This window comes from Podarcis muralis, chromosome 6 (assembly GCF_964188315.1).
Source record: "Podarcis muralis chromosome 6, rPodMur119.hap1.1, whole genome shotgun sequence".
In the NCBI taxonomy this organism is placed as follows: domain Eukaryota; kingdom Metazoa; phylum Chordata; class Lepidosauria; order Squamata; family Lacertidae; genus Podarcis; species Podarcis muralis.
This window is the reverse complement of record NC_135660.1, coordinates 19,675,738-19,702,715: the sequence shown is the minus strand read 5'-3', so window position 1 is coordinate 19,702,715 and position 26,978 is coordinate 19,675,738. Positions and strand designations below refer to the sequence as shown.

General features: G+C 44.5%; 2 protein-coding genes across 7 annotated transcripts; one reads left to right on the top strand and one right to left on the bottom strand.

Moving 5' to 3' along the window:
* Window positions 1-13,948, bottom strand: ARL14 (ARF like GTPase 14). 2 transcript variants are annotated; one of them, XM_077929812.1, is made up of 2 exons: window positions 13,811-13,948; window positions 1-1,627 (listed from the first exon to the last, which is right to left on the bottom strand). In XM_077929812.1, the coding sequence occupies exon 2, from the start codon at window positions 1,488-1,490 to the stop codon at window positions 918-920; it is 573 nt and encodes a 190-aa protein (XP_077785938.1). In that variant the 5' UTR covers window positions 1,491-1,627; window positions 13,811-13,948; the 3' UTR covers window positions 1-917. The 2 variants fall into 2 exon arrangements, with proteins under 2 accessions (XP_077785938.1, XP_028587282.2); XM_028731449.2 differs by lacking the exon at window positions 13,811-13,948 and adding an exon at window positions 13,407-13,491.
* Window positions 7,990-26,978, top strand: B3GALNT1 (beta-1,3-N-acetylgalactosaminyltransferase 1 (Globoside blood group)). 5 transcript variants are annotated; one of them, XM_077929806.1, is made up of 2 exons: window positions 7,990-8,055; window positions 23,775-26,978. In XM_077929806.1, exon 2 carries the CDS (start codon window positions 23,873-23,875, stop codon window positions 24,833-24,835), a length of 963 nt encoding a protein of 320 aa, XP_077785932.1. In that variant the 5' UTR covers window positions 7,990-8,055; window positions 23,775-23,872; the 3' UTR covers window positions 24,836-26,978. The 5 variants fall into 5 exon arrangements, with proteins under 5 accessions (XP_077785932.1, XP_028587274.2, XP_028587276.2 ...); XM_028731441.2 differs by lacking the exon at window positions 7,990-8,055 and adding an exon at window positions 13,900-14,063 and having other exon boundaries at window positions 23,809-26,978; XM_028731443.2 differs by lacking the exon at window positions 7,990-8,055 and adding an exon at window positions 13,924-14,063.

The window sequence follows — 26,978 nt, the reverse complement described above, 5'->3', positions numbered from 1 at the left end:
TTACATGAGTACGTTCTTTAATAAGCATATCTACATGGTACAGTATTTTCAGTGCAACGCTAATAAAATCAATATAAAGTTTAAAATAAATGCTATTTCCATAAAATAAAACACAAATAATCAGTAATGACAAGTTACATAACATCAGAAATGCAAATCACCATCTACTTAGACAAGTAAGGCAACACACAACATATTTAAATTATAACTGATAAATTGTCACAAGATAGAAATTTATTTTTAAAATAGGCATTAAGTAACAAGTCTCAAGTGTTTATAAATTTATATTGACTCCTCAAACATCTTAAGAAGCTAAGTCATCATCTTAGTCTCCACTGGTAACAGAGCTTTCAGTTCCACACTGATCATCTGTCAATCACTGGAAAATGGCACCTTGTACTATTTAATGGCACTGCAAAAAACAGTTACTGGCACTAAATAAAAATATAGAAACGTCAACTGTTTAAATCAAGGCCACCTCACATGCTGTTACACATAATTGTATAGGCCTAGGTACTTTAAGTGTACAAAGCATCAAAACTACTTTCTGTATTAAAAAAAGTCACACTGTATGGCAAAGGGTATAGAATTGCTAAGAATAAGGTCACACTAAAACAGAAAAAAAGGCTATTACATACAGCTGAAATACATACGAATTCAAATGTTCATCAAATTAAATGAATGGTGGTTTTTTTTTTAAAAAAAATGTGCAGTTCCTAAGCAATGAAGTTGGGAATTGCATTTATTCATTAAAATGCAGCAAAATAGTATCTCTGAAAACAGTAAACTGGCTTGGGATAAATATGTTCTGTCTTATAAAAGTCCGAAAAGCAGCACCAGATATTCCATTAAATGACTGACTTTCTGCCCCAGTCAGGTTTGCATGGCTGTTCTCCCTCGCATCAGAATAGAGTATGTTAATCTTGCTTGAAAAGAGCAAAAGCTTCTTGTTTAGATTTCATGCAGGATTTTGCAAAGGACGTCACTTTTCGAAACCCTTCTGATAAGCCCTCACCTGTAATTGCACAACAGGGTTGTACGTACCAGTTTCGGTCGTGGCAGTGCTTTTTCACGTTCAGCCTCCTGGTTATTTCCTCAGCACTTAGAGCTCCAGGGAGATCCTGTTTGTTTGCTAGCACAACCACAGGCACGTTCTTAATCCTCTCATTCCTCAAAAGAAGCTCCAATTCTTTCTTGGACTCTTCCAACCGCTGGTTGTCTGTGCTGTCCACAACATAGACCAGGCTATCCACGTTCTCCAAGTAGTTGCTCCAAGCAGGCCTCATTTGGTGTTGGCCCCCAACATCCCAGATGGTTAAGGCAATGTCTTTCCCTGTTTCAAGCATCTCCACGTTGAAGCCGATGGTTGGCAAAGTTTGGAAGACATCATTAAATTTCAGCTTATACAAGAGGGTGGATTTCCCTGCTGAATCAAGCCCAAGCATTAGAATCTGGGCTTGTTTAAGCTGCTTAGAGTTTGCAAGGCCCATTCTCTCTACAATCTCTTTGTCGCTTCTTCTTTCTCAAAAATTGTTTCGTTCAGTTGACGATGATCATTTTTGCCGATTCTGCCTTTCTTTGTTTCTCCAGTGAGCAGAGGAAGAAGAAACAGAAGGCCAGGCTTGCGCTATGTGAAAAGAATAAGAGCATTTATGCATTTGTTCTCCGACTTTATCGCTGCTGCACTGTGCAAACAGAATGTGATTAAAATATAACCTTAGCTGCCTAGCTGGAGGGTGGAGTTTAATTGAACAGTCACATAAGCCAAAGGTTGACCAGTGTCACAACTCAGGTGCACATAATGACCATATTCTTGTGTTCTGGGGTATTCGTCTCTCTTACTGTATAGGTGGGTGTAGTTTTGTAATGCATGCTCTTAATCAGCCACTAACCCTGTAACTTTCTTAGACTTTGCTCATGCCACTCAAACCAGGGATGGTGAACCTCAGGCCCGGAGGCCAAAGGTTCTCTCTTTGGGACAGAGGTAACTTGGCTGCTGTATTCCATTCACTGGTAACCTCCAGATTGGATTATTGCAATGTGCTCTACACGTGGGGTGTGATGGAAAAGTTTGGTTTTGATGGGCAGGTTGAGTCCCCAAGTGTTCTCTTTTTCCCTGCCAGCAAATGGTTAATGTAATAATAATATTATAATAATTTATTATTTATACCCCACCCATCTGGCTGGGTTTCCCCAGCCACTCTGGGCGGCTTCCAACCAAATTAAAAAAGAACATAGTGTCAGACATTAAAAACTTCCCTAAACAGGGCCGCCTTCAGTTGTCTTTTAAAACTAAAATAATTATTTATTGCCTTGACATCTGCTGGGAGGGCAGGCGCCACTACCGAGAATTGGCCAAGGTTCCAGAGGAGGGTGGGGTTTAAAAAGGAGAGGATTTGGAGAGACAGAGAGGAGAGAGAGAGTTGGTTCTGGGTCGAAACATCCACTATGAGGAAAATATCACAAGCTAGAGAAAGGAGTGTCTGAGTTTAGTGTGAAGGACAGTGTGTGGTGTCCTGTAAGAGTACCGGTAATTAGGCTGGGAATTAACTGGGAGGCTGAGGCTGAGCCAGGAGAAGTAGAAGCTTTAAAGCTGAGGTCTCATTCCAGTCAGGAGGGGAGAGATTCTGCTACAAAAAGAGAAGACTCCCAAACCAGTTAAGAGGGGTGTGGTGATCCCTTGGGTCTGTTACTTGGAGTACCTCAGGAGTAGGGTTGTCTAAGGTGTTGTGTAACTGACAGAAAATACCACTGTGTTTAAGAACCAAAGTATTGTTTAAGAACCAAAGTATTAAGCGGCAACAGCTGTGCAACATCTGAGAAAGCATTGAAGTGAAATAACATCATAATCTGAAGTATCCTGTTTCACCCACTTGTGTCATAAACTTCCTTTGTTAAATAAATTCTTTATTGGTTTTTTTGAACAAATCCTGCCTGAGACTCCAAATTATTAAGTTTTCCCTCACGTAAGTCCCCCAAAAGATAATATGAGGTAGTTTGGGGGAATTCGTGGTGGAGGTGGGTGCACTACATTTCAGTGAAGTAAGGGCCCAATGGCGCCATTGAGTCGTCCCATGGGGCCCCCCTGAAAATGACTCAGAAGCTGCAACTGGTCTGAAACACAGCAGCCAGATTACTGATCTTCCTCAGCACTCACATGTGGCCCCCAGAAGAGAATGTGGCCCTTGAGTTGAAAAAGCCGGACCCCCCACACCTTAAACAGCTGCAATTATCAGGCATGTTTAAACAGAGTAACCTATCACTGCCCTTTGCCCCTTGTTCTCCAAGAGATCTGCGAGAGATGAGGACTGATACCCAAGTGGTCATAGGTCAGGAAGCTATCGGAAAGCAGGGTGAAGCAAGACAGCGGCAAATAACCAAAACAAGATCGTTCACTTGGAAGAGCTGGAGGGCTTTGCTGAGGATCTGTCACCTCTATCAAGGGGTAAGCAAACCAAGAGCTGCCTGACTTGTTGCAGACCGGCTGAGAATTACCCAGTTTTAAAACTATTCCTACAACATCTGTTTTTAGAGATGTAAGGACTAAAAGCTAAAACTGGCAGACTTCAGCCTGCAGGTGCAAAATCTGTAGAAGCATCGCCACCAGGTTTTGCTTAAAGTTACTTATTGTTTCCCAGCTTGAGCTCAAGGTAACCATTCCTGCGAATTTGTAGTTGGTTGTGCACAGCTCTGACTGGCTAGAACCAGTATCGTCATTAAGCCAGCTCCCCAGATGCATTTCCCCACTATTTTAGAATTTGTTATAGTTTATTATCAGTAAGCTAGACTATTATAATAATTGTACACTTAGCCTCTAAAAATACAGGGGATACAGGACAGTGGTTAGAGGGTTGGGCTAGGACCTGGAAGACCAGGGTTCGAATCCCCATTGGGCCATGAAGCTCACTGGGTGACTTTGGGTCAGTCACTGCCTTTCAGCCTTACCTACCTCAAAGGGTTGTTGTGGGGATTAAATGAGGAGAGAGCACCCTGAGCTCCCAGGGGTGAGGATATTAAATAAATACATACATATGCACATAGAACACCTGAAGTATGGAGGGAGGGAGGAAACAACTGGTTGGTTCTGCATCCAGTTCACTCATTAGTACTTCTGTCACTTGTATTCCAAACTCAGGAGGAAACCTGGCTCATGGTGGGGGTGGAAAGTAGGGATCCATTGTGACTACTTTTCTTGTTCTTCAAGTATTTCTATGTGCCCTTAAGAGGCCAGACTGTCTCCACAGTCTCGTTGCTGAGCAACAAAGTGCAGAGCTCAGTGGAGTGGGAAGCCAGCCAAACTAGAAGAGTCTTTGAGATCTACTTGCCTGGGCACATCTGAAGTCAGATATAATAATAATAATAATTTATTATTTATACCCCGCCCATCTGGCTGGGTTTCCCCAGCCACTCTGGGCGGCTTCCAAATTTTTTAAAAAATACTGTAATACATCAAACATTAAAAACTTCCCTAAACAGGGCTGCCTTCAGATGTCTTCTAAAAGTCTGGTAGTTGTTGTTCTCTTTGACATCTGGTGGGAGGGCATTCTACAGGAAGGGCGCCACTACCGAGAAGGCCCTCTGTCTGGTTCCCTGTAACTTGGCTTCTCGCAGTGAGGGAACCGCCAGAAGGCCCTCGGTGCTGGACCGCAGTGTCCGGGTAGAACAATGGGGGTGGAGACGCTCCTTCAGATATACTGCATCTTCTTCACATTCACTTAGAATGTCTGTCCAAGGGCTCGTTTGGATGTTCCCTAAAGGTCTCTTCCCTATTCATAGGTTGTGCTTCTTCTTACACAGTGAGAATACCCTCCAACATTTTGCTCATGAAAACAGGGACATCATATTCAATAATATTAATAATAATATTTATACACTGCACATCTGACTGAGTTGCCCCAGCCACTCTGAGCAGCTTCTGACATATATAAAAACATAATAAAACATTAAAAAAACTTCCCTATACATAGCTGCCTCCAGATGTCTTCTGAAAGTTGCTTAGTTACTTATCTCCTTGGCTTGGGGATTGCATAACTCCATACCCTCCAACATTTCTCTGATGAAACTAGGGAAATTCTAAGGAAAAGATGACACAACTTTGATAATAATAATAAGAATAAGAAGAGTTTGGATTTGATATCCCGCTTTTCACTCCCTTTTAAGGAGTCTCAAAGCGGCTAACATTCTCCTTTCCCTTCCTCCCCCACAACAAACACTCTGGGTGGCTCCCAATAAAGTATTAAAAACAATACAGCATTAAATACAGTATTAAAAACTTCCCTGAACAGGGCTGCCTTCAGGTGTCTTTTAAAGATAGGATAGCTACTTATTTCCTTCACATCTTGGCAGAAAGTGAGGAGGAAGTAAAGAACCTCTTAATGAGGGTGAAAGAGGAGTGCAAAATATGGTTTGAAGCTCAACATAAAAAAAAGCCCCTAAGATCATGGCCACTTGTCCCATCACCTCCTGGCAAATAGAAGGGTCACGAAATTAAAAGACGCCTGCCTCTTGGGAGAAAAGCAATGACAAACCTAGACAGCATCTTAAAAAGCAGAGACATCACCTTGTCAACAAAGGTCCGTATAGTTAAAGTAGTGATGTATGGAAGTGAGAGCTGGACCATAAATAAGTCTGATCACTGAAGAATTGATGCTTTTGAATTATGGTGCTGGAGGAGACTCTCGAGAGTCGCGTGGACTGCAAGAAGATCAAACCTATCCATTCTTAAGGAAATCAGCCCTGAGTGCTCACTGGAAGGACAGATCGTGAAGCTGAGGCTCCAATACTTTGGCCACCTCATGAGAAGAGAAGACTCACTGGAAAAGACCTTGATGTTGGGAAAGATTGAGGGTGCAAGGAGAAGGGCACGACAGAGGACGAGATGGTTGGACAATGTTCTCGAAGCTACTAACATGAGTCTGACCAAACTGCGGGAGGCAGCGGAAGACAGGAGTGCCTGGCGTGCTCTGGTCCATAGGGTCACGAAGAGTCGGACACGACTAAACAGCAACAAGGAAAAGAGGGACATTCCGTGATCACATCAGAAACCGCGACGGTTTGTTCCATGGCCTGATGATTATCAGTGTGGAACCAGTTAGGAGGACAAAACCACAGTTTAGATTTGACTTGCAGTGATGTGGGCCAGAAGTAAAGCAGCAAGTTGGGGAGCAATTACTGATTTCTAATTAAATCCAAGGCTGAGGCTATGGGAGAAACAAGACCCCTTTGGCAGGTCAGTACTGTGAACCCTCTATTGCAGGCTCAGGTTGTATATATGTGTAAATAAACCCTATATCATACAGACACCAGAGACTCTGCTGTGCCTCTTTCCAAAAGGAAACATAAACCCTGGGTCTGCGTCTGAAACCCCTGGAATCTTGGAGAGGCATGCAACAGTATGTTCTGATTAAAGGATGTTTAAATGTTCCTGTTCTAATTCTTACTGTTATCTTATAGCTGCAAATGGCTTAGAAGCCGTTTTGGCACATTAGTGGTACATATCAAAATAAATACAATCTGATAGGGTGCAGCAGAAGGATAGAAAAAAAACAGCTCCCTGGAAAAAGGGGGGTGGGAAGTCGACAAAAATAAGAGAAAAGACGAAATTGTGTTAATAGGAGTGGAGAGTTGGAAGGGACCCAAGAGTCATCTAGTCCAGGCTTCCTCAACCTTGGCCTTTCAGATGTTTTTGGCCTACAACTCCCATGATCCCTAGCTAGCAGGACCACTGGTCAGGGATGATGGGAATTGTAGTCTCAAAACATCTGGAGGGCTGAGTCGAGGAACCTTGATCTAGTCCAACACCCTGCAATGCAGGAATCTCAGCTAAAGCATCCATGACAGATCGAACCTGGATGCTGTAAATACAGTACAGTGTTTTGGCTGTATATGTTAAAAACGTTGAAACATAATTGAAAAATAAATACATAAAACCTAATCTTTAGGAATCAGTTATATGCTAAACTGTCCTCCTACTCTTACTGAGTTCGTCTTCATCCTATACAGTGGTACCTCAGGTTACATACGCTTCAGATTACATACACTTCAGGTTACAGACTCCGCTAACCCAGAAATAGTGCTTCAGGTTAAGAACTTTGCTTCAGGATGAGAACAGAAATCGGGCCCCAGCGGCGCGGCAGCAGCAGGAGGCCCCATTAGCTAAAGTAGTGCTTTAGGTTAAGAACAGTTTCAGGTTAAGTACAGACCTCCGGAACGAATTGAGTACTTAACCTGAGGTACCACTGTATTCTGATTCAGTTCTCTGAGTGCTGTTGCTTATGTAGCCACAATGACGCCAGCCAAAGGGAGTTCTGAGATGCATTGTCAGAACTGGAGTAACCAACTCCTTAAAGTGCAAAAAACCACAACCCAACCCCAACCTAAAATATGACACACCTTGCACTTTCAAACAAGCCTAGATAAAGGAATAAGCATGTTCTGTACCCACGCAAAGAATGCTGACAGGAAGAGAGACCCGTAAATCAAGTGGGAGGGATAAAAAATGGAGTAGCCAGGAGAGAAACACCCAGTTATATAAAAGGCTGCCGGGAAGGACTTTGCTTTTCTTGCTAGCTCAGCTTTTGGTACGACTTGAGCCTCGCGGTTATTTCTCCCCTTCTAGCGCAAGAAGCACTTGAAGCGAAATTTTTTAAAGAGTCGCACAGCGATTGTATTTGATTCCGCCACCCCACCCCCACCCCGTCTCCACTTTCCATTGCCTACGAAAGAAAGCACGAGTTTGAACGATCACGAACTTCTGCCTTTCCCCTTTAAAAAAGCAAAGAAACTTTCCCCGATTCACTTGCCGAGAAACTGCGGCTGCGACGCGAAGCAGCGCAAAGCGATCAGGAAATCTGGCCTGCAAGCACAGGGGTCGCTCGCCGGGAACTTGCACATGTCTGACTCGCTTGCGTCTCTTTCTTCTTTCTCCGGGAAGCCATCGCCGGCCGGAAAGGAGGCGCAGTTGCCATCTGGGTTTTGCTGCAGGCCGGCTGGAGTGAGCGGGATCTGGGCCCGGAAAGCAGAAGCGAGCCGGCGGAACTTTCGGAGGGGTTGGCGGTAAGAAAGGAGACGTGGGTGGGGGAAAGATGGGGGAGGGCGTTTTATGCTGCTTTCAATCGTCTTTCGGGGTGGGGGTAGGGTAGCTCACGAAATCCGCAGAAGGATGTTATGGTCGATGGTATCAAACGCCGCTGAGAGATCCAGCAGAACTAGGAAACAGCTCTCACCTTTGTCCCTAGCCCGCCGGAGATCATCAACCCGTGCGACCAATGCAGTTTCAGTCCCATGATGAGGCTTGAATCCCGACTGGAAGGGATCCAAATGGTCCGCTTCTTCCAGGCGTGCCTGGAGTTGTTCAGCAACCACTCGCTCAATCACCTTGCCCAAGAATGGAAGATTTGAGAGTGGGCGATAGTTGGCCATCATGGCCGCATCTAAAGATGGTTTTTTAAGAAGTGGTTTAATAACCGCCTCTTTCAGCGGGTCTAGGAAGGCTCCCTCACCGAGGGAAGCATTCACCACCCCACGAAGCCCATTGCCCAGCCCTTCCTGGCTAGCTTTTATAAGCCAGGATGGGCAAGGATCAAGGAGACAGGTGGTTGGTTTCACTCGTCCAAGCAGCCTGTCCACATCCTCGGAGGTAACAGATTGGAATTGATCCCACGCAACTTGACTAGACAGGACTCTAGCACTCTCCCGCCCCAGCCCTGCTCCCACAGTGGAGTCTACCTCTTCCCGAATCTGAGCAACTTTATCTGCAAAAAACTTTGCAAAATCATTGCAGGAGATCATGTGGCTCGTACTGGGCCCCGATGTAGCAGGTGGTTCCGCTAAATTGCGAACCACCTCAAAAAGTCTCCTGCTGCTGTTTTCTGCAGATGCAATAGAGGCGGTGAAGAAAGTCACTTGGTAGGCTCGACATTGAGCTCTAACCCGTGTCCGGTCAGCTTCAGAATGAGTTATCCGCCACCAGCGCTCTAGCCATCTCAACGATTGTTTCATTGCCCTCAGATCCGTGGAAAACCACGGGGCTGTCCTGGGGTTGGGCAAACAGCAATCTGCATGGTCGGATGGTCCAGGGGGTCAGGGAATCTGATGATCAGGGGGTCAAGACCAGCAGGAAGCAGAAAGGTATGGCCAGGAACTACAAGCCTTGACACCAGCATCTGACCGCTGCTGGAAGCTCTGCTTAAGAAGGTTCTCATCAGAGCCTTCTCCTCCGTACCCCTGAAGGCTGATCAGCTGCAGGTGGAGTCACTCCCCCCTCAGGCTGCTGTGCACAGGTGAAGCTGATTCCTGGCCCACGACAAAAACTCTGAATCAACATCTTAGCTGGGCATAACTAAACTGCATGCCTGCATCCATCTAGCTCTAAACCAGACAGGAGATTTGCTGAGGCAGCTTTGAAAATAAGAAAGGAGGATCTAATGGTAGGAGGAGCCACTGCTAAGTTGCTAAGCTCTGGACTAGAAGTTCTGCTATACAGTGGTACCTTGGTTTAAGAACAGTCCTGTTGAAGAACGATTCGGTTTACAAACTCCACAAAACCGGAAATAGTGTCCCGGTTTGAGAACTTTACCTCGGTCTAAGAACAGAATCTGAATGGTAGAAGGGCACTGCCAGCGGGAGGCCTCATTAGGGAAAGCACGCCTCGGTTTAAGAACAGTTTTGGTTTCAGAACGAACTTCCAGAATGGATTAAGTTCATAAACCGAGGTACAACTGTAATATTATTTCTAAAGTTGACACGCAACCATACATACATACAAGTGATTTGTTAAACCAACAATAAAGGACCTCCATAATCAAATGGAAGAAGGGTAAAACAGCTAGTAAAGAAGAATAGCTGCAAGTAATAGTGCTATTTCTTAACACTGAGGCTCAAGAAGGGTAACAACACTTCCTAATCTCAATATCCTGTGAGGCCTCAACCGGCATTCCTCTATGGACTGTTCCAGATGACCAGTTTACTGAGCATTCATCCTGATTTGCTTGTACAAATCTATGCAGTGGTTAGACTATGTCTGATCTTCATTGAGAATTTTCCTTCCTGATTTGTTTATGAGGCAATTAAATGATACTGAGCATTGATATCGATCTGTTCCGGTACTCCTCCTAAAAGTCCTATTTCAGATAAAGAAAACTTTATAGGCTGAAGTATTTGTTCAAGGCCATCTTGGCAAGCAAGCTATCAACTGAACCATGTTTTTATGTAGTTTTTATATAGTTTTTCAATTTCATTGTTCTGCATGGGACAGTGACAATAAAGATATCATATGTCTCTCAGATCAAAGTCCAAAATTACATTTTGTGATCTGTCGCTTACAAACTCTGCTACTTGTATTCTCCTTGAACAAACCTATGGCACAAGGTGATATTGTAAAATTATAAATGCAACTTGTCCCATCAGGCCAGAATTATGATGAGACATAGGCCCCCACAAATGAAAATAAGGCATTAAGATTTAAAAGGGAGCAAAAAGAGCTCAAATCTGCCGCCAGAGTTGCCTGCCTCACCATGTCTCATAAGCAGGCAGGCCCTGCCATGCCCTTTGACTTACAACCTACAACAGATGATGTACAGGAAAAAGGAATTGAGAAGGAGGAGCACACTGGAATATAACTGAACTTAGAATGTCTGTCCAAGGGCCCGTTTGGATGTTCCCTAAAGGTCTCTTCCCTATTCATAGGTTGTGCTTCTTCATACACAGTGAGAATACCCTCTAACATTTCGCTCATGAAAACAGGGACATCCTATTCAATAATATTAATAATAATATTACATAATAATAAATAATATTTATACTGTACATTGCCCATCTGACTGGGTTGCCCCAGCCACTCTGGGCAGCGTCCGACATATATAAAAACATAATAAAACTTTTAAAAAACTTTCCTATACAGAGCTGCCTTCAGATGTCTTCTGAAAGTTGCTTAGTTACTTATCTCCTTGGCTTGGGGATTGCATAACTCCATAGCCTCCAACATTTCTCTGATGAAACTAGGGAAATTCTAAGGAAAATATGACACAACTTTGATAATAATAATAATAATAAGAAGAAGAAGAAGAAGAAGAAGAGGAGTTTGGATTTGATATCCCGCCTTTCACTCCCTTTTAAGGAGTCTCAAAGCAGCTAACATTCTTCTTTCCCTTCCTCCCCCACAACAAACACTCTGGGCGGCTCCCAATAAAGTATTAAAAACAATACAGTGTTAAATATTAAAAACTTCCTTGAACAGAGCTGCCTTCAGATGTCTTTTAAAGATAGGATAGCTACTTATTTCCTTCACATCTTGGCAGAAAGTGAGGAGGAAGTAAAGAACCTCTTAATGAGGGTGAAAGAGGAGAGTGCAAAATATGGTCTGAAGCTCAACATTAAAAAAAAAAAACCAACTAAGATCATGGCCACTGGTCCCATCACCTCCTGGCAAATAGAAGGGGAAGAAATGGAGGCAGTGAGAGATTTTACTTTCTTGGGCTCCATGATCACTGCAGATGGTGACAGCAGTCACGAAATTAAAAGACGCCTGCCTCTTGGGAGAAAAGCAATGACAAACCTAAACAGCATCTTAAAAAGCAGAGACACCACCTTGCCAACAAAGGTCCGTATAGTTAAAGTAGTGATGTATGGAAGTGAGAGCTGGACCATAAAGAAGGCTGATCGCTGAAGAATTGATGCTTTTGAATTATGGTGCTGGTGGATACTCTCGAGAGTCGCATGGACTGCAAGAAGATCAAACCTATCCATTCTGAAGGAAATCAGCCCTGAGTGCTCACTGGAAGGACAGATCCTGAAGTTGAGGCTCTAATACTTTGGCCACCTCATGAGAAGAGAAGACTCACTGGAAAAGACCTTGATGTTGGGAAAGATGGAGAGCACAAGGAGAAGGGCACGACAGAGGACAAGATGGTTGGACAATGTTCTCAAAGATACTAACATGAGTTTGACCAAACTGCGGGAGGCAGCGGAAGACAGGAGTGCCTGGCGTGCTCTGGTCCATAGGGTCACGAAGAGTCGGACACGACTAAACAACAACAAGGAAAAGAGGGACATTCCATGATCACATCAGAAACCGTGACGGTTTGTTCCATGGCCTGATGATTATCAGTGTGGAACCAGTTAGGAGGACAAAACCACAGTTTAGATTTGACTTGCAGCCATGTGGGCCAGAAGTAAAGCAGCAAGTTGGGGAGCAATTACTGATTTCTAATTAAGTCCAAGGCTGGGGCTATGGGAGAAACAAGACCCCTTTGGCAGGTCAGTACTGTGAACCCTCCATTGCAGGCTCAGGTTGTATATATGTGTAAATAAAACCTATATCATACAGACACCAGAGACTCTGCTGTGCCTCTTTCCAAAAGGAAACATAAACCCTGGGTCTGCGTCTGAAACCCCTGGAATCTTGGAGAGGCATGCAACAGTATGTTCTGATTAAAGGATGTTTAAATGTTCCTGTTCAAATTCTTACTGTGTTATCTTATAGCTGCAAATGGCTTAGAAGCCGTTTTGGCACATTAGTGGTACATATCAAAATAAATACAATCTGATAGGGTGCAGCAGAAGGATAGAAAAAAACAGCTCCCTGGAAAAAGGGGGGGTGGGAAGTCGACAAAAATAAGAGAAAAGACAAAATTGTGTTAATAGGAGTGGAGAGTTGGAAGGGACCCAAGAGTCATCTAGCCCAGGCTTCCTCAACCCCGGCCTTTCAGATGTTTTTGGCCTACAACTCCCATGATCCCTAGCTAGCAGGACCACTGGTCAGGGATGATGGGAATTGTAGTCTCAAAAACATCTGGAGGGCTGAGTCGAGGAACCTTGATCTAGTCCAACACCCTGCAATGCAGGAATCTCAGCTAAAGCATCCATGACAGATCGAACCTGGATGCTGTAAATACAGTACAGTGTTTTGGCTGTATATGTTAAAAACGTTGAAACATAATTGAAAAATAAATACATAAAACCTAATATTTAGGAATCAGTTATATGCTGAACTGTCCTCCTACTCTTACTGAGTTCGTCTTCATCCTATACAGTGGTACCTCAGGTTACATACGCTTCAGATTACATACACTTCAGGTTACAGACTCCGCTAACCCAGAAATAGTGCTTCAGGTTAAGAACTTTGCTTCAGGATGAGAACAGAAATCGGGCCCCAGCGGCGCGGCAGCAGCAGGAGGCCCCATTAGCTAAAGTAGTGCTTTAGGTTAAGAACAGTTTCAGGTTAAGTACAGACCTCCGGAACGAATTGAGTACTTAACCTGAGGTACCACTGTATTCTGATTCAGTTCTCTGAGTGCTGTTGCTTATGTAGCCAGTCAAAGGGAGGCACTGAGATGCATTGCAAACCAACTCGTTAAAGTACAAAAAAAAACCCCCAACCTAAAAGTTCTAAATAAAACATGACACACCTTGCACTTTCAAACAAGCCTAGATAAGGAATGAGCATGTTCTGTACCCACGCAAAGAATGCTGACAGGAAGAGAGAGACCCGTAAATCAAGTGGGAGGGATAAAAAATGGAGTAGCCGGGAGAGAAACACCCAGTTATATAAAAGGCTGCCGGGAAGGACTTTGCTTTCCTTGCTAGCTCAGCTTTTGGTACGACTTGAGCCTCGCGGTTATTTCTCCCCTTCTAGCGCAAGAAGCACTTGAAGCGAAATTTTTTAAAGAGTCGCACAGCGATTGTATTTGATTCCGCCACCCCACCCCCACCCCGTCTCCATTGCCTACGAAAGAAAGCACGAGTTTGGACGATCACGAACTTCTGCCTTTCCCCTTTAAAAAAGCAAAGAAACTTTCCCCGATTCACTTGCCGAGAAACTGCGGCTGCTACGCGAAGCAGCGCAAAGCGATCAGGAAATCCGGCCTGCAAGCACAGGGGTCGCTCGCCGGGAACTTGCACATGTCTGACTCGCTTGCGTCTCTTTCTTCTTTCTCCGGGAAGCCATCGCCGGCCGGAAAGGAGGCGCGATTGCCATCTGGGTTTTGCTGCAGGCCGGCTGGAGTGAGCGGGATCTGGGCCCGGAAAGCAGAAGCGAGTCGGCGGAACTTTCGGAGGGGTTGGCGGTAAGAAAGGAGACGTGGGTGGGGGAAAGATGGGGGAGGGCGTTTTATGCTGCTTTCAATCGTCTTTCGGGGTGGGGGTAGGGTAGCTCACGAAATCCGCATTTTTCTGTCATCCCGAGCGATTGGAAACGAGGACAAGGCTGCTTGCCTTTGGCTGCCGCTCTCTGAAACCCAAACAAGCATCGAAGCAACAGGGGGAGTCTTGCGGCAGCGCCTTAAAGACATAACGGGATTTTGTGTACGCACCGTCGGATGCCTGGGTAAGCAGCAGCCTACCGGTCAGATTTATAGACAGGGGAACATCGAATGGCACTGGGAGGCAAGGTGATGGATTTCCAGAGCATAAAAAGTTCAGTAAACAAGCATTTGCAGGAGTGGATTGGTGATCCGCGGTCACCAAAGCTCAGCCACGCCCTACGATCTTCCCTGCGCAGATACGAGGAAAAATCGGGACAAGGAGAGCCCCCGGAGGATGGACGGGGCTGCGCTGCAGTCTGTGGGTTTGTAGATTTGTAGGGCGACCGTCCAACCACGTGCAATGCAGGATTCTCAACGGATGCCTCCATGACAGATGGCCATGTGGAGGGAGATAAGGAAGGGATGGCTCATCAGTGGAAGATGGGAAGTGGCTCAAAATGGTTAAGGGTCGGGATGAGTATGCAAATAGTGTTTGAAACTGAAAGCGTGTACAGTATATAGTACTGAGGTCAAGCTGCCTCTTAAAATGGCAAACAAACAAACAAACAGTACAACATCCACACAAAACCTTTGGCAGTATTTCACAATATGGGTCTCTCTGAGTGGCAAAATGGATCTTCTCAATAATGGACCTTCTCTATTTTGCACCCCTTCGGCTCGATTGGCACGCTGTGTGGGAGAACCGCCTAGGTAAAGGTAAAGGTACCCCTGCCCGTACGGGCCAGTCTTGCCAGACTCTAGGGTTGTGCGCCCATCTCACTTAAGAGGCCGGGGGCCAGCGCTGTCCGGAGACACTTCCGGGTCACGTGGCCAGCATGACAAGCTGCATCTGGCGAGCCAGCGCAGCACACGTAAACGCCGTTTACCTTCCCGCCAGTAAGCGGTCCCTATTTATCTACTTGCACCCGGGGGTGCTTTCGAACTGCTAGGTTGGCAGGCGCTGGGACCGAGCAACGGGAGCGCACCCCGCTGCGGGGATTCGAACTGCCGACCTTTCGATCAGCAAGCCCTAGGCGCTGAGGCTTTTACCCACAGCGCCACCCGCGTCCCGGAGAACCGCCTACACAGCCCTAAATCTGAACAAAACATTCCCTATCTTGGAAAGCATTTGCAGATACTGTACTGTATTAGATTTCAGGATCTGAACTGCGGTGCAATGCTCCAGATGGTCAAGCTGTGCTGGCTCTATTTCTGCAGGAATAGTGTAGTACAGGAATGGGGATCTGTTGGCCTCCAGGCGGTGGACTCAACTCTCCTCAGCCCCAGCCAGCAGGCCCAAGGGTCAGGGATGATGGGAGTAGTCCAATTACTTCTTGATGGACTCCAATGTCATCAGACCTATCCAGCAGGAAGTCACTGTGCTGGCTACTTTTTCTTAGTTTGATGAGAAACACCCACCTATTTTAAGGTGTGCTGTCCTGCCTTCAGTTATTTCAGTTATTGTTTCCTGCTTGGCAGGGGGTTGGACTCGATGGCCCTTGTGGTCTATTCCAACTCTATGATTCTATGATTCTATGAGTCATTCCAGCACTTTAACTTGGCAGGGATGAAATCTTAGATGGTGTGGTGTGGAAAACAGTGCAAAGCTTTTGCTGCTGTCTAGTTTCCTCCATGCCCAAGGATCACATTTCCTCTCATGCCAGGGACAGATAATAGATTCAGATGTCATTCATTATAGTCCTAACAATGCAGTTGGTTCAGGTTCTATAGCCTGTGCTTTGGGGAAAAGCTTAGCGGGACTCATTCTAAATTAACCACTTTGGATTCATGTGATGAAGCAAAGATTTGTTGCGGTTCATATCCAAGGTTTATGTTTTACCCCAGCTTGGCTTCACTTGTCTCTTCAAGTTAAAACATTATTGCTTCCTGTCCTCCATTATCTGCAGGCATTTCTGCACAGACTTGAAGAAACTCATCTCTTTCTTTCTCTCAACCAAATTCACCCGACCCCATTTCCTTTAATATCTCCTTCTGTTCAATGCACCAAACAGAATTTTCTGCATATGACATACTTTGGTAGCAAGCATTAGCCCTTTCCCTGTGCTTTTATGAGCATCTTGTTCTTGCAGAGGTTACCAGGTCTTAGGGTTTGTCTCCATGCCACAAACTTGCAGATTTTTGCAGATCAAGTTGCTATTCAAGGCACAGGAACAGGCAATGCTGGCCTTTCTCTAGACACCTGGTAACCCATTACCTAAATTAATCAATCCCCTTTTATTCGTTTGAGAACAGGAACTCCATGCTCTTCTCTAGCTTACTAACAGTGGGCCTCCCAGAAGTCCCATAATATTCAACTTTTTATGTCATTTATTGCATTTGTATACAGTGGTATCTTGGCTTACAACCATAATCCATTTCGGAGGTCCGTTTGTAAACCAAAACAGGTTGTAGCCCAAGGCGCGCTTTCGCCAATGGGGCCTCCAAAAAAAATTTGTTCGTAATCCAAAAAATAAAATAAAAATGGGTTGTAATCCAAAAAAAGGTTGCAAACCCAGACACGCACTTCCGGGTTTGTAATCTAAAACGTATGCAAACCAAGACATGTGCAAACCAAGGTACCACTGTGCTGCCTTTCTGCCAAGGCACCCAAGGCAGTTAACAATTTTAAAATACTAAAACAAATAAATTATATAAAATATAGTGTGATGGAGTCCTCTCAGACTGGCTGGGGCCAATGGGATATGCTCCCTGGCCTGGTCTCCCTCACTTCTGAAGGTGGGAAAGGGCTGCTCTGAATGTTCTCTTAGGATATTGGTTCTTATTAGGAGACAATGTTCTTTGCTTCCTGGCCTGGCCTTCCTGGTTCCTCCTCTCCCCCACCTGCACCCCCAATCACAGACCCACTTTGAGGGCAGAACTGGATAGTGAACTTCAAACAACAGCCTTTTTGTGTGTGTCAAAGTTGATTAGGCCTGAAATATACAGGGCAGGATCTTTTCTTTGCAAAAGGGAATGCGTAGATACCAGGATAAAAAACTATGCCACATATGAAAATTATAAACTTAATTTGCTAAACTAATGTTACTGCAAGGGCATTTTCAACTTAATGAAGAGTCACCCTGGAAATGGGGAGTAGAAATTGGAGTGAAATAATTAGCTTGCCTTGGCAGACTAGTCCTTAATTCACACCCACACACCAAGGACTCAGGCTAAGGGTTCTGTAACAAGCACAAATAGAAAAAAGGTGAGTGCTGGAGACACATATTGCTTCTTTAGATTTTGCTGGGATACTCTTCTGCCAGTTGAAATCCTTTTTTCAGACTTCAATGAATCTTCTTGGTCTTCTCTTTGTGGGATAACCAGCCTCATATAACCTGTTGGTTGAGTCTCATTATTGCATGAAAGGGTTAATACCATAGAGCAGGCATAGGCAAACTCCGGCCCTCCAGATGTTTGGGACTACAATTCCCACCATCCCTAGCTAACAGGACTGGTGGTCAGGGATGATGGGAATTGTAGTCCTAAACATCTGGAGGGCTGGAGTTTGCCTATGCCTGCCATAGAGTAAGCTGTCCTACCAGGCACTCTCCTTATCTTGGGAGGAAATAGGTAATCAAGCCTATGTCTACCTAAGAAGTTCAATGTGTGAAGAGGTTTGAACTGGTTGCTCCAGCTTAGACCACACGGCTCCCGCCAGCTTCTCTTGAGTTCCTATACCAATAATTTAGGAACCTGCCCTGCTTTGTAGCTAAGCCAAGGTTTACTGCCTGTGCAACTTTCTGAAGCAGATGAATATGACCTTTGAAGCATTGGTAAGTAAACAATTTTTAAACTTACCAAACGTGTGGTATTTTTTGTATGCTGAGGGAAGAGGGAAACTTTAGAAAGAAACTTACCATATTTTCAAAACTAGGCATTTGCTGTGCATCTTTTTCCAGGGGTTTCATCACTTGAAAAGGAAGCACTGGGTCATTTTCCATTTTGGAAAATGTTCCACTTTACATCGCAGCTTGAAAGGGGGTGGGGGTGGGGAAGCATTTCTGTGATATTTATTCTGTCCTATCAGTGCGCATCACATGTTCAGAGTAATATAAGAAAAGAAAAAGAGGTCCTATCCCCAGGGAGCTTACAGTCTAACTGTGGGAGACAGCAGGAGGAGGGAATGGAGAGGAAAGAATAAAGGGATGAGTGCAGTTATGCAGATTCAAGTTTTATTAAGGAATGTATATGCTGCCTTTGGGGGGGGGGGAAGCTCTCTAAAGGCAGCTTACAAAACATAATGAAAACAATATAAAACAACTTTTAAAAAATGCATATTAAAAAATCAATTAGGAAGCTAAAACAGCTGCAGTTTAAAAACTAGCACAACACTTTTTAGTAAAATGCAAATTGAAACCAAAACTCAGGCTCAGGCAAATAGATTCAACCAGCAAAGAGAACTACAAACAAGTCTCCAACAATGAGGAGGATAAATAAACAGAAGCAAAAGCTAACATTTTGTTGCCGCCCTCCAGACTTCTTGTCGAAGAAGCACACGAAGAAGGGCCTCAGATGATGATCGCAGGGTCTGGGTCGGTTCATATTCAGCGAGAAATGATCCTTGAGTTATTGCGGTCCTGAGCCATTTAAGGCTTTATAGGTCAAAAGCAGCACTTTGAATTGGGCCCATAAATTAATTGGCAGCCAAGCAGTCAGGCCAAGATTGGCATTATATGCTCAAGGAGCTTCTTGCCCTGGAGAGCAACTTGGCCACTGAATTCTGCACCAGCTGAAGTTTCCAAACTGTCTTCAGAGGCAGCCCCACATGTAATGCATTGTAGTAATCTAACATAGAGATTACCAGAGTGTAGATGATAGAAGTTAGGCTATCCATGTCCAGATAGGGGCGTGGCTGGACCCCCAGCCAAAGCTGATGGAAGGCATTCTGTGCCACTGAGAACACCTGAGCCTCAACCAACAGCATTGGATCCAAATGAACCCCCAAGCTGTGTACCCATCAAAGGCAGGAAGAACTACTGCAAATAAAAAAATTCTGTGATTTCCCTCCCTGCATCAAGAGTGCTCCCACCACTGGTTTGTTAAGCCATGCGCACACAATATTAGCCACAGTCTACAACTATCCTGTATTTTCTTGAGAAATACTGCTTTTTGAGGTATTTCTCCTCAAAACAGCTTTGCTCTGATTTGAGAACAGAAGCCACATGTGAATTGAAACACAGCGGGGGAGAACTACCTTACCGTGTTTTAAGTTGGTAATGTGTACGCAGCCGTAGTTAAAAACAAGTTGAATCGGCAACAAAATGTTGCAGTGTGGAGTGCTTCACTCCCTGTACTTCATTCCTTCCATATCTAGTTGTGCATTCCCCGCCCCCATACACCTGCAAAAAGCAGTGTTTTGTGAACCTCATCATGCTCAGTCCTCAGTGGGGCATTTTTGGGGTTTCCCCTTAAAGGGTTTTTGTTTTGGTCACCCTAACCCCAGGTTACATACGCTTCAAGTTACATACACTTCAGGTTACAGACTCTGCTAACCCGGTAGTACCTCGGGTTAAGAACTTTACATCAGGATGAAAACAAAAATCGTGCGGTGGCGGCGGGAGGCCCCATTAGCTAAAGTGGTACCTCAGGTTAAGAACAGTTTCAGGTTAAGAACTTACCTCCAGAACGAATTAAGTTCTTAACCCGAGGTACCACTACTCCCCAACCCTTCTTTTGCACTCCCTAACCCTTCTTTCGTACTCTCTAACCCTTCTTTCGTACTCCTGCAAACCTGCTGTTTCCCTCAGGGGATGTTCATTTGCCTATGTAAGCACTAGCACTGAAAGCCTGAACATCAGGGAGGGAATGGTTGACTCAAGAACCTTGTAAAACAACTCTCTTGATTTTAGAACTGCGGCTGCTTCCCTACAGTTTAGTGTAACTTCAGCAGAGGGCAGCAAATTCCTTCTTCTGAAAGTAGGCAGTGCTGGTGGTTGTTTTACTTTCTGAGAGAGGCATAGGATGTGAAGCGTGAATGCCTGCAAACTGATTGCCAAATAATATTCATGTTTTTCAAAAAAGAGAGAGTAGAAAGTGGGGGTTGTAGATGGTTGATGGAGAACCCTGGGTGAGAGACAGAGAAATGTCATTCTCCCAGAGTGAGAAGCTGTGAGGAGAAAGGTGAGCGTTGGGATGAGTGACTTTAGTCTGTGGGTGTTAAGGGCTAAGAATTATTTTTTAAGAGAGGACTCCGTATCCTACTTATTCTGTTCGTATTTTTGTAGCTGCTATTTTATTGTACAGTGGTACCTCGGGTTACATACGCTTCAGGTTACATACGCTTCAGGTTACAGTCTCCGCTAACCCAGAAATAGTACCTCGGGTTAAGAACTTTGCTTCAGGATGAGAACAGAAATCGTGCTCTGGTGGCGCGGCAGCAGCAGGAGGCCCCATTAGCTAAAGTGGTGCTTCAGGTTAAGAACAGTTTCAGGTTAAAAACGGACCTCCGGAACGAATTAAGTACTTAACCCGAGGTACCACTGTATTCTGAAAAACTAATAAAAACATCATACCTGAAAGAGAGAGAGAGAGAGAGAGAGAGAGAGAGAGGTGAAAATTTTGATTGAGAGCTGGAAATTTTGAATTGGAGTTTGGGGGAGAGACACAAAACATTCCACTAAAACAACTGCAAATTTGCTCTCTGCTTGACTTCGTCCCATCTTCGATTTGTACACCACATTGTGAATTTAAAATGCCACTCTGTATTCATTTACCTCAGATTTCCCCCAGCTAAATGCCTTTAGTGCCTGGTATGGAATTCAGTGGGGTTATAACCATTTTAAGATTGTAGACGTGGAAGGTTCCCACCCCCCCCCCCCCGATGAATTTTCACTGCCCATTATTCCCTTGTTCTTCAAGTATGATTGTAGATGACTGGAACAAAGGACCAGGGAAACATTGATCCCAGCGCAGTATTGCAACCAGCCACAAAGACTGTTCACATGTTCCATTCGCCAGCAGTAGCATCTGTTCACTTTGTAATGTTTGTGTACTAATCCCACAGCTCTGTAAGGCAGATTATACACAGGAACATAGGAGGCTGCTTTAATGAGAGTCAGGCAGTTTGCCCAGCTAGATTGGTGTTTCCCAGACTTGGGTCTCCAGCTGTTTTTGGACTACAGTTCCCATCATCCCTGACCACTGGTTCTGCTAGCTAGGGATGTTGGGCGTTGTAGTCCAAAAAACAGCTGGAGACCCAAGTTTGGGAAACCCTGATCTAGATCAAGGCTGCTTGCACCAGGGATGAGGAACATGTGGCCCTCCAGACGTTGCCATACCACAACTCCTATCATCCCTGCCATTTATTATTATTAATAACAACAACAACAACAACAACAACATAACACCCTATACCCGGAGGTCTCAGGGCAGTTCACAGAATAAAATCAAAGTATAAAACCACAAAATACATAATCAAAATAAAAACAACAACCCAATACCCCCTCCAACCCCCACATTTTAAAAGGGCATAGGATGTCAGGACAAACCTCAGTTTCTTAGGGCAAGACTAGCTCAGTTAGAGCATGATGCTAATAATGCCAAGGTTGCCGGTTTGATCCTTGTATGTGACAGCTACATATTCCTGCATTGCAGGGGTGTTTTTTTTTACTAGCTAATCCTCCCAGTTCTACAAATCTTTGATCCTATGCCTAGATGTTACGGAGTTGTTGCAGCTCTGTAGTTTTCATCTCTTCCCCTTGTTGTTTCGCATTGCTAGATTACAGCACATTGTGTCATGAAGCCGTACCAACGCTGCCTCCTGTTACTGGCTGCTGGTGGTTGGACAGATAAATACACAGTGTATAATGATGCCATGTTGCGCCTTGTGCATGAAACTAGGCATTCAGAGAAAAGAAGGGAAGAGAGAGAGAGAGAGATAGTGGAGCTGTAGTCTGTTAAGGCGGTGAGAGTTTTAGGAGACTCCTGTTCCCTTCACACAGCTACACTTCCCCTCTTCTTGGAGCCAAGGCACTAACTCCTTGGTAGAGGTTGGGCAACCAGTGAGTGCCCCTCTTCAGTTTCTCAAGACATCCCTAAATACATTGAAATATTGAATTTGCAAGAAATCCTTTTAATCTCTGCTCCGCAGCACATGCTAAGCAGTGAACAACATATTTAGTTCTGCTTTCTGCATTTATTTGTCTCTGTGGTGTACCTCAGCTAATAAGAGTTCCCTCTAGTGGCCAAAGGAGGGGGACGAGGAATCTTCTTGGTCTCACAGACTTTAGAGCTAATTATCTCACGTAAAAATTGTGTGTGTGTTTTTATGGAAAAGCATTTGAACTACTGTGTGTGTGTTTTTTTATTTTTCGAAAAAGGAATTCGCACTTTTGTCCCAATAAGCATCAGCTCCAATGAGTTAACACTTTTGAAATGGAAAATAAGGCACGCAGACCCAGGCAAAAACCCATATTGTGCAAAATGAGCTGAAGAGGAGCTTTATTTCACAAGGGCTGCCACGTGGAAGACAGAACAAGCTTGTTTTCTCTTGCTCTGGAGGGTAGGACTCGAACCAATGACTTCAAGTTACAAGAAAGGAGATTCCGGCTAAACATACAGGAAAAAACTTTCTGACAGTAAGAGCTGTTCGACAGTGGGTTGTGGACTCTCCTTCCTTGGAGGTTTCTAAGCAGAGGTTGGGTGGCCATCTGTCATGGATGCTTTAGCTGAGATTTCTGCATTGCAGGGGGGACTAGATGACCCTTGGGTCCCTTCCAACTCTTTAGATTCTATTTTGATCTGCAGGGCAGCAAACATCAAAGTTTTAAAACAATACAATTTAAAATGAAATAAAAGCATATCTCAAACATTTAAAGACAATTAGAAGTGTTTAGCATATCTAAAAACCATCATGCACTCTCACTAATTCCAAGGCTGCTGTGGCCAGTACAGTGGTACCTCGGGTTAAGAACTTAATTCGTTCCGGAAGTCTGTTCTTAACCTGAAACTGTTCTTAACCTGAGGTACCACTTTAGCTAATGGGGCCTCCTGCTGCCGCCGCACAATTTCTGTTCTCATCCTGAGGTAAAGTTCTTAACCCGAGGTACTACTTCAGGTTAGCGGAGTCTGTAACCTGAAGCGTCTGTAACCTTAAGCGTCTGTAACCCGAGGTACCACTGTATATTTCAGCCATCAAAGGCCTGGGTATTTAAATTTTAAAACAGGAATATTTTAACATTTCTCCTGAAAGTCGATAAAGACGGAGACATCATATGCTCAGTCACTGTAGATACATTTATAGTCCCAGAATTTTATTATTGAATCTTGAGATGATGTATGCATTTGTTTTATGTGCAGCGGGATAAATGTGCTTATGCCGGGCCTCACCACTTACGTGGACCACACTCATCAAAAGACATGTGAACTTGCCCAACTTGCAATTTTTGTGCATTCCTAATAAGCCATAAAACAAATGGAGAGCAACTGTTTTCCTTTGATAGCATCACTTCTGGTATGAAGGTTCAGGTATACAGAATGCGAACGCCTGTGTTCTCCACGTAGTAATTTTCTTCTTCACTGGTTTTTCTTTTTCAGCAAAGTGTTTATTGCCCAGCTCTTTTCTCCATAGCTCAACAATCCTTTGGAAACGCGATCGAAAACTCCCGCTTCTCTTTCTTCAGATTCAAGGACCGATGCCTTTGCCATCCTTGAGAAAAGTTTTTTTTGGTCTGTCCCTTGCCTCAGTCATATTCACAGCATGGTACATGGTCATCCCCTCCCACAATGTGGCGGAATATAACAACTGGATGTATTTCTATGACTATGAGCCCATCCATAAGCAGGACTTCCTCTTTACGCTACGCGAGCGATCGAAATGTGAAGACAACAATCCGTTCCTCATCATCTTGGTGACGTCACGGCCTACGGATGTGCGGGTAAGGCAGGCCATTCGAGTAACCTGGGGGTCTCAAAGATCCTGGTGGGGGAACCAGGTGTTGACACTGTTTCTGTTGGGCAAAGGAGCAGAAAGCGACGACCCCGCAAGCTTATCTATAGAAGATGAAAGCATTCTTTATGGTGACATCATCCAACAAGACTTCATTGACACTTACAACAACCTTTCCTTGAAAACCATCATGGCTTTCAGATGGGTGACGGAGTTTTGTTCCAGTGCTAAATACGTTATGAAGGCAGATTCAGACGTTTTCATCAACACGGGCAACTTAGTGAAATTCCTTCTGAATTTGAATGCCTCGGAAAACTTCATTACCGGCTACCCTTTAGTGAATAGCTTCTCTTACAGAGGATTTTATAAGAAAACCTATATTTCTTATACGGAATATCCCTTTAGGAGGTATCCTCCATACCTCAGTGGACTTGGTTATGTCTTCGACACCAGACTGGCTGCAAAGGTTTATAAAATGATGGCTCATGTTAAGCCTATTAAGTTTGAAGATGTCTATGTTGGGATCTGTTTAAATATACTTGGTGTGAACATCTCCATTGCAGAAGATAAAGAACTCTTCTACTTGTACAGAATCGGCTTTGATGTTTGCAAGTTCAAGCACTTGATTGCCGTACATGGTGTATCGCCCCAGGAAATGGTTTTCTTCTGGCAGGAAATAACAAGAGAGACTTCATTTCCGTGCCAGTGATTCCATCCTGTTTTAAAATCCTGTTACTTTAAGCCTCTTTGCTCCCCAGCAGAGCAGGGGTGGGCAGATTTTAGGCTGTGTGTCCCTCCCCCTCCCCTGAACCAAGAACTACTGTCAAGAGCCAGGAACAAAATCTGTAAGCACCTTCCAAGTCTACAAAATGTCTTTTCCCAAATGTGGTTCTCCAGCTGTTTGTTGGACTACAACTCCCATCATCCCCAGTCACTGGTCCTTGCTAGCTATGGATGATGGGAGTTGTAGTCCAACAACAGCTGGAGACCCAAGTTTGGGAAACGCTGCTTTTTAGAGGTTGAGGTGTTTGATTCTCTCCCAGCTTCTGCAGTTTATACAACATAAATTTGTGAGGACTTTTGTGAAGCTAGGAAATGATTATAAGGAAAGTCTTATGCACCAGTGGACATGCACATATCGGACACTCAGCGGGGCCCATTATAGTTGCAATGTTCTGACCTTATGCTTCTGCTTCTAGCCACCGTTAGAAGGGGGAGGCAAGACATTTGGGTGATTCAGCAGGAATGTCCTTTGCACAGCCTCTCCCAACCTGGTGCGCTCTAGAGGTTGTTGCGCTCATAGCTCGAACCATCTGTGCCCACCGGCCATGGCTGATGGGAGTCCATAACATTTGAAGGTCACTTTCAGAAATGTAAATATTAGTTGAGTAGTTGTGTTTAGTGCAATACTGACAGAGGCCTGCTTTGTGCACCACAGTAACCCAGAGCAGGGCACACCATGACTCCATGAACATGCTGGTTGCCAGTGAGGAAGTCGCACTCGTTTTCCTCCTCCCTGGACTTCTTAACTCACCGCAGGACGTGCTTTGGCTCAGCGTGTCACCCAAACCAGGGATCATGGTTAAGGTCTCTCAGTCGTGACCTGTAACCATAGATGGTTGTTAAGGAGGGAGGAACCTCACCAGGTTCAGGCAACATACTAAGCCAATCCATGGCTCCACTGCCATTTTGCGCTGTCCTAAAAAGCACAGGGAGGAACAAAAATGCCTATGGCCTCCTCCTCGCGAGCCATTGTTTTGGTGCTAAACCATGGTTTGAACTGGGTACGTGGTGTGCAAACGTGGTCAGTGTGATAGCCTGTTACCACATAATGAAAGATACGCTTTCTGCAAATGGGTTTGTGCATTCTGTTCCTCTTTCTTTAAATAAATTTAGGGGAGGTATGTATTACAGCTCCAGAGAAGCGAAAAGCACTGAAATATAACAGTGGCTAGATAGTTATCCACTGCTGGTCATATCTTGACATATCTAAACCTCTTGTTTATGTTTACTGCAGTACGTTTTTATTTTAATAAGTTATTATCGGTGGTCTGATAGCTTTCAAATCACGGAACTTCCATCCATGGGAAACTCACTTGATTCCCTCATTAAAGGGAACCTGAGACAATAGGTCAACACTCAAAGGCGTACCTAGGCATTGGAGAGACTGACTCTCGCTGGTGAAACTTCCTGTCCTTCTCACATAACAGCACAAAGGTGTGCGTCCCCCCCCCCCTTACCCTTATTCCAGACACTTATTGAGACAAGTAGAATGGAGCGATTTCTAATGTGGCAATTGTGGTAACGTGATTGGGGGCGCATGCCGATACAGCTTCTTGCCAAGGGATCCTAGGAATGCGATTGTCGACGCTTCACTGCTTCAAGGCACATTTGGGATAAGATTCATTTATTTCTATAATTTACACACTGCTTTTCTGCTCTTAATCTGCACAAGCATCTAAAATGCAAAACAGCACAGTAGCCGAACCACTGTCATTCCTTTGAGAGCAGCAGCGATTTAAAAATGCACTGAGCGCCAGAACTAAATAAGTCAATGCCCACTGGACCATTCCGGAATCCTCTGCTCAATCTGGAAAAAGTTGTTCCTCCTGTGTGTGTGTTTTGGTAAAACACTTATAGATATCCAACTACGGCGTGGTCCAAAACTCTTCCCAAGCTGCAAACCAGCGGCTTCAAATGTCATGTGATAGGTCATTTAGCTGTTGTTCTTAGGGTTATGTTTTGATTTCTATAGTTCTTATAATGTTGCTGCTGTATTGTTTTTATATTATATCACTACTTTGTGGATTTCGAATAACGGGAAAGTGAAATAAAAATGAATGTTGGCTCTG

Excerpts from the sequence above, each read along its gene's own strand:
- ARL14 (XM_077929812.1), bottom strand. The coding sequence starts at position 1,490 with ATGGGCCTTGCAAACTCTAAGCAGCTTAAACAAGCCCAGATTCTAATG.
- B3GALNT1 (XM_028731440.2), top strand. The coding sequence starts at position 14,370 with ATGGCACTGGGAGGCAAGGTGATGGATTTCCAGAGCATAAAAAGTTCA. Across the intron at positions 14,560-23,774 it reads ACGGGGCTGCGCTGCAGTCT|CAAAGTGTTTATTGCCCAGC; the intron begins GTGGGTTTGTAG and ends TTTCTTTTTCAG.